Consider the following 7,991-nt stretch of genomic DNA (forward strand, 5'->3'; position numbering starts at 1 on the left):
GACACATTTGAGGAAATGTGTTTCTTTCGTCTTATCTAATGTGTTTTGTTTGTGCAATAAATCCTGACATCTTAGTATAGCACTACGCAAAGCAGTTTTGACTTCATAGACACATTTTACTAGTCTGATTTATCATTTTAGAATTAGAGTAACTGTTGTTGCTTTTACGTATTAAATAACTGTGTTTTTACATAGTAAATAAACATTTTGTTGAAGTATTCCCAAATAATATTTCAAAGCTTAAGAAACAGCACTTACAACAAAATTTTACAAATATTTAGGATTTGGTTTTCTATGTTCACTTGATTTAATGTCGTATTGTACGTTTTATATTTTCATTATTTTGAGTTTATTTGTTGAAAGTTATTAGACGTTATTGGCACTCAAAAGTTAACGGAAATCTTACCGATACTTCCTAACAAAATAATGTTCTCTTAAATGTGATCTAATTTATGAAGTATAGTTCTAAGCACAAACTATTAATTCTAAGATATGTTTTAGAGGTACATCCGGAGGCAGGACTCACAGTTTGTGAGGTAGTCTGTCAGATGTAACATCTATTCACGTGCCTTACATACTACTCAGTAATTAAGTTTAAGAATAGATTAAGACGTTCAAGCCTACAACATTCTCCTTCTTATCATGGTATGCAGCCAATTGTGGGAAGGTGTTGGCTGCTCAGTTGTAAGATATATATATATAGAAGGTTATATGAAGATATATACGTAGAAGGTTATATATATATATATATATATTTATAGGTTATTCGCAGTTACTGGGTCCGTTTATCTGATGAAATAACTATTCCGGTCTTCATAATGGACTACAACAGTCAGGTAGTTATACAGCGAACAACTGAAGTTCGATACAGGTGATAAGGCCTTTATAATGTTGTTAACCAGTTGTCATATAGTGCAGATCTATAGAATTATTTATATCATACTTCGACGCCAGTACCGGTGAGCAGGAAGACGGCACTTTATCTGTAGGACGAAATAACTATTAAGCGCTAAAAGTTCGGGGATAGAAAGTGTTCTACGTAGTGATACATTTCTTGGTAGAATAATGTAAATGATTCAACTCATAAGGAAATTTGTCAGTTTGTTTCTTTTTGCGTTATTTAATGTGTTTTGTTTGTGTAGTAACTCCTGACATCTAGGAAAGTCAGTTTCAAGTTCATAGGCACATAAAGAGTAAACAGACATCACAACATTGATACAATATTAATATTTCATCAGGCTTACTAATATGTTTCACTCATAGCTTTGTTTGGCAAGTGCAATATTACAAACATTCCATTTGAATGTGTATACAGCTCCGTTTAACTTCATTTTATTTTTAGAAAAACAGAATTAGAGAGAGAGAGAGAAAGGCCTAGGGAAATCGAGAGAGGCAAGTTCAAATACACTCACGCCTAAAGAAATTTAAAATTTTCAATGCATGAGTAGTTTCCGACTGCCAAACGAAGTGGGCTTGTTTTATTAATGCTCGATATTTAACAAAGCAGGCAACATTTCGCTACACGTGGTCAAAATAAGTGTAAACGTCTTTTTGTAGTGCTTGAAATCATGTTATTTCGCTTACTTTTACGATTAAAACTGCTTGTTACTTAATTTTGTGATGCAAAATAGAATACAAATATATATGTGATATTATTACGAAAAGCGCTTTCCATAATGGTACAAGTCCAACAAGGTACACTTTTTATTTACCCAAATAATACTATACCAGTTTTTTTTTACTTATATGCCTTTTTGCTGAGATAGCAATCAGTGCAATATACTACTGAACAAACTGTCTTCTTTGGAACAAATGTTCAAATACTCAGTAACTTCTTCAGGGTTTTTAAAGCAAAGTGTCGTGTCCTTAAACACAGAATTCTTAAAACAGTTATGTTAAACGTATATAGTTTTATTGCACTTTCAATGAAGGTGGTTATAAAATATTTCAGTAAAGCATCAGTTAAGTCTATAATTTTTTTTATTGTATTTCTTAAGGCACTGATTCATATACAAATACAATGCCGTGTCCTTAAACGTAGAAATTAAATTCTTAAAACAATTATGTTAAACGTATATATAGTTTTATTGCACTTTCAATGAACATGGTTATAAAATACTTTAATAAAGCATCAGTTTAGTCTTTATGATTTTTTTATTCCTAAGGCACTGATTCATATACAAATACAATGTCGTGTCCTTAAACGTAGAAATAAGAATTCTACAACTATGTGAAACGTATATATAGTTTTATTGCACTTTCAATGAACGTGGTTATAAAATATTTCAGTAAAGCATCAGTTAAGTCTATAATTTTTTTATTGTATCTCTTAAGGCACTGATTCATATACAAATACAATGTCGTGTCCTTAAACGTAGAAATTAAATTCTTAAAACAATTATGTTAAACGTATATAGTTTTATTGCACTTTAAATGAACATTGTTGTAGACAATGTGGTTTTAAAATATTTAACTAAAAGATCAGTTTGGTCTTAAATTAAAGTTTTCTTAACAAAAGCAGAATATCCTTGTCATGTTTAAGTAACAAATTATAATTAAACTAGTTATTTAGAAAAGACGGAGTTTATATTTAACAAACATAAACCTGTCTACTGGTTCTCGCAAAGGGAAATTTTGTTAAGAAATATTAGCTTTCCCTTCCTGTACCATTAGTCAGTAAACAAATTATGAGACTGATGAAAAAAGTAGAAAATAACGACCTATAACATAGACTTCGGTCTGACAGCCAACACAATCATTAATCGTTTTAAGACTAAAAACGATTTACTTTCGTAGTCTAAAAATAGAACTTAATTAGACTTGCCTCATTTTTAACGATAGAAATTATGTTTATTTACAAATATTGTATTTGAAAAATTACAGTTTATCTATTGTAACATTTGTTGTAGCTCAAAACGAGGTTTGAAGTGAGTGTATCAGGTTGTTATTTATTTTAAAATTCTTAAATCTAAGGTTATATTGCACAGTTAGTCAATAATTTTCACACGCAAAAAAAAAAAACCACAACAAAACAAAACCAAAACACACAATATTTTTTTCTGATCATCCCCGCATTTCAGGTCAAGAATTTTTGCACCGGCATTAATGACGTCTCCAGACGATACACAAAGCAGACATACATAAGTAACAACAACATCTCTTTATCCATATGTCTCTAACAGAAGAGTGGTTTGTCTGCTTGGTAATCTCTAGTCATGTTGTGAAGCTCCTTGTTGTGAACATTTCGTTCTGCTAGAAAAATTTAGTTCATGTTATGTAGACGAAATTCTTCAGCCAAATGAACGTAGGACTTCGTCAACAGAAGAAGTTATCTCAAGAATATCTGAAAACAACGACAAAGACACCACTATTTATAATACAATATGAACTTATTAATAAAAAATGAAAGCAAGTAAGTTCAACCATTGTTCATTACGAACGGATGAGTCTTAGGCTTGCTAACATGTTTTACGTGTAGTCTTGTTTGGCAAGTGTAATATCGCAACCAATTCATTTGAATTCCTTCTTAAAATATATTCTACACAGGATGATCCGTTGCCATGGAGAAGGCGTTGATAAGGCTGCCGGAAGTGGGACTGATGCTTTCTACGATTAGAGATAAGCAATCAAGACTGGATACTGAAGAAGACTGTTGTTCGCCCCCTATAAAAATATAACGAAACCGACCATGAAGGATGATAAACCTTAATTACATTATTATTACTATTATTCGTTTACCGATATCACCGGTACATTTTAGTTACTGTTTTACCCTAGTTTTATAAGTATAACTATTGAGGCGCAATTCAGTTATGTTAAACTTTTGAATTCTTAACGTCAGCAAGTATATATATATTTTAACACTTAAGTTTTAGAAGAAGTTAAGTCTCTTTCTTTTACACTTTACATGGCATAAAATTACAAAATATATTTCAATAATGATTTATATATCTTGCTCAACCAAAGACTACTTAAATTAAAGTTTCTAACGATATTAATATCTCATAGAGATATACTAAGTCTTTGCGCAACACGATTTTACTTGTCACTAGCAGTAAATTATCTAGTGCAATAGAAATACAATTTTGCTGTAAAACCTTAAATAAAACAAACAAAAACAACATTAGAATCTGGATTTCATAGTTAGTCATAACCTATTACCAAATAAAGTACTCCCATATAATTACATTTTGCATCTACAGGATGTCATACTTGAAACTTTAGAATTTGGATTTCATGGTTAGTTATAACAATGAATGTTACCGAACAAAGTACTTCCATATACTTATATTCTATATCTAGCAGGATTTCATATTTTAAACTTTAGAGTTTGGATTTTAAAGAGGCTACTAATTAACAAAGAAAACAAGTAGTTGAAGGCACAATGTATAAATACTTGAGCTTAGATATAAGGTAAGAATCCCTCTTAGTAAATCAGTTGTTAAACATTAAATCTGTTAAATGTTTAAATGGCTAATTCAGAAGTTATTTACCTAAATAAATATATTTAACATAATTGTGTTAATTATGATATTTTCTCAGAAATATTTTGGAAATTTTATGTACTATTTTGTCTCAAATAATGCTATATAAAGTGTGAAGTCTTCTTTATATTATACCTTTCTGGTCACTCATAGACTTATCACGCAGTTATAACAGTATTCTTCTGGTAACTAACTAGCTTTATACTCATGACATATAACGTGACTTGCCTGGTACTTAGGTTGTTGATAAAAGCTGACAACGTATATATGTTTAGAGCAATTAGAAAACCTTAAAACACCACTCTCAGTTGTGATGTTCCTTCAATAATTAAAATGTTTAACTTGTAACAAAATCATTATGTATCCTTTATAACCATTTTCAAAAGTCAATGTTGCCATATGCTTGGGATAGCGTGCATGCCTAGAGGAACTTGTCACTAACGGTTCATTACCTGTTAAAATATAGAAAGAAAACCAGGCGGCGAAATGACACGTAAGAATACTGATCCACATTATTTTACCGAATAGCGTAACTAACATACGAACTATGGTTACAAAAATCGACAAGGTCGAAGTCATTTTACAGCGTTTATATCTCTTTAAATTGCATTCGAAACATAGCTGAAATTTCAACGTCAGAAGCTTTGTATTACGCGTCCTCTTGTCGACGACCACGTCCTATCGCCAGGCTCATAAAACAAGGAGATGTTTTCTCTAGGGTGTGATTTAACTGTCGCCGGATGTGTCGCTTTTCACATCTCAACTCTGTAGCTATGTTTCAGTGTTGGTTGCTTCCTTACTTTAAAGTAAACTCTTTAAAATGGCGTTCTTCATGAGAGGAAATAACCACCAGCATGTTCATTCCCTGCTCTCAAAAAGTGTCAGTTCTCTAAAGGTGAAATTAAATAATTATGTCACAAGAACTTGGAGAGTTTCGTTTTAGAAGAATTGCTTTAAAATGTTTTCGGTTTAAGAATGTCAAATATACTAAAAAGACCAGTTTTATTTTTCACTTTTATTTGGAATGTATATTTAATAAACTTGCAACAGATGACGTACAGTTATATATAAATTGACGTATGTATTATTTACTAAAATTTATTCAGTCTTACATTTACTGCATCGGTATTGACTGAAGAAAATGGTTTTGAATATATTCTACTGATTATTTTACAGAATGTATCTTTTTTAAAATGAATTAATGGATATTTAATTAACCCTTTTCTTTCTCCTTTATTATTTACAGTTAATAATTTTAATATATGTATGAGGTTTGATCAGTAAGAGACATCTTCGTTTATTGAACGTTAAGGAATTAATAAAACAAACCAATGATATAATGTCTAGAGGAAAATGTTTCTGTCTTATATTTCTAGGTTTTAACTTACGTTTATCGATTGGAAAATGTTGTGATAATTATTGTATAAAATAGAAACTTAATTCGTTATTCAGTGGAAATTAATTTTTAAACCTAATTGTCTACTTCAAAAATTCTAACTCCAGTTTATTTATCTATTTTAAAACGTGTTTTGTGTTTTGTTTTTTATCTCGTAGCATCGGGAATTATTCTAAGTTTTTATTTCGTAAAATCAAAATATCGTCACTATCAAAAGCATACGCATTCATGCTTACAAACATTCTGTTGTCCTTAAAATATAGCACAACGATAAACTTGTGGATTTATATAACGCTAAAAATCGGGGTTCGATACCTGCGGTGAGCATAACGCAGATAGTCCACTGTGTAGCATTGGGATTAACAACAAAGGAAAATGAACAAATATATCTATGAATCGGCGAGATTACCGTCAAACAGGATATTATCTCGTAAGAAGTTAGAAAATGCCTCTTGAGTGACTGTCACAAACATCTGCCTCAAGCAGTAGAACGTTACGTACCGCATACAGAAGTTCTAGTAATGAGAGAAGTCATTGTGTGTGGGCGAGGATACAGATAAGGTCATAGGTGACCAAAGGGCTGTAAACACTAGTTCATTCTCGAAAAGTATTTGCACTTGGAAGACGCGGAAATGTAGAAAAAAAAGGTTCATCGAAGAGGTGGGCTCAAATACAGATATGTAGCAAGGCGTGCAAAGCGTGCTTTCTGCTAACGAGCTATGTATGTAGCGTTTAAGAGTACGACGAATATTTTCCTGCTTCCCCTACCGAACACTCTTCCCCCTCTTTTTCTCTGAAGAAACCGCTTATTGCGTCTAAAGATGGGATGCTATTGTTTAGCTGAAATCTCACCGGAACTACGTCAAATTAATCAGTGAAGTTTTTTTTTCTAACGTTCAACGTGTGTTCACTTCCAACTCTCCCTTGTTTTTTGTTTCTGTGGTGACTGCTCATTCCACTGCATCAGATAAACTCCCACAATCAGAACTTTTTTGTGTGTACTGCTATTCGAGTGAAATGTACAACATACATATTTCATACAATCACTGAAAGCGCAAGCTAGTGTCTGGAGTATGGGGGACAGTAATGTATTAAAACGAATTAAGTGCCTAGATAAAACTATTTATTTAACCAACGTTCATCAGAGTACAGCCGTTTTATACCATTGTTTGTTTGTTTGTAGTTAAGCACAAAGCTACACAATGGGCTATCTGTGCTCTGCCCACCACGGGTATCGAAACCCGGATTCTAGCGTTGTAAGTCCGCAAACATACCGCTGTGCCACTGGGGGGCCGTTTTATACCAACGGACACATCACAGACTAATCCTAGTGGTTAAAACAAATGAATATTCCGAGAAAAATTATCGTTGCATCACGAGGTACATATACATATATATAACTACATGTATAAGTATGTGTGTGCAAAGAAACCAGGTAAAGTAAAGCTTTTACGTAATTTAAACTTATACATATGACAATAAGTTGACAACCTGGTGATGACGGTAATACGGTATATATATATACTTTTTTAGAGTGAGTCATACACAAACAAAAAATAAATCAAAATTTACAAATAATACAAATCGTTATACTGGTTAATTGTATGCTACCAATCTTCGCGTAAAAACAAATTATGGATATTTTTTAATTGATCAATGCGGTTTCATTGTTTTTATGGGAAAGCTTCTGTTTTAAAAACTGAAGCATCAAACAAACGTTTAATAAATAAAACGTGACTGTCCAACAGAAGTATTCCATGTTATGTTAGGTAATGTGCTGCTGTAGCTTCTTTTAAGATGTATTCTAATTTAATCTGTCTAAATTATCTTTTAATCTGGCATATGAACGATGTCCGGTTTACTAAATATATTTTACTGAGTACAAATTACAATCAAGTTCATATGTAGTAGTTTGTGTTGTTAAACAATGCCTTACTAACAAGTGCTAACGGGTTAACCATGTTCATATGTGGTAGCTTGAGTTGTTAAACAGTGCCTTACTGACAAGTGCTAACGGGTTAACCCTGTTCATATGTGGTAGTTTGTGTTGTTAAACAATGCCTTACTAACAAGTGCTAACGGGTTAACCCTGTTCATATGTGGTAGTTTGT

General features: G+C 32.0%; 1 protein-coding gene across 3 annotated transcripts in view; it reads right to left on the minus strand.

Annotated features, from left to right (window-relative positions):
* Positions 1–1,915: 1,915 nt before the first annotated feature.
* LOC106457811 (transcription factor SUM-1-like) overlaps positions 1,916–7,991 on the minus strand; it is a 53,499-nt gene continuing 47,423 nt past the window's right edge. For all 3 annotated transcript variants that reach the window (XM_013917262.2, XM_022383861.1, XM_022383862.1), the window contains exon 4: positions 1,916–3,663. In XM_013917262.2, the coding sequence (XP_013772716.2) occupies positions 3,539–3,663 (125 nt within the window). In that variant the 3' untranslated portion in view covers positions 1,916–3,538. The remainder of the gene's footprint in view (positions 3,664–7,991) is intronic.

Source organism: Limulus polyphemus, unplaced genomic scaffold, assembly GCF_000517525.1.
Source record: "Limulus polyphemus unplaced genomic scaffold, Limulus_polyphemus-2.1.2 Scaffold376, whole genome shotgun sequence".
In the NCBI taxonomy this organism is placed as follows: Eukaryota; Metazoa; Arthropoda; class Merostomata; order Xiphosura; family Limulidae; genus Limulus; species Limulus polyphemus.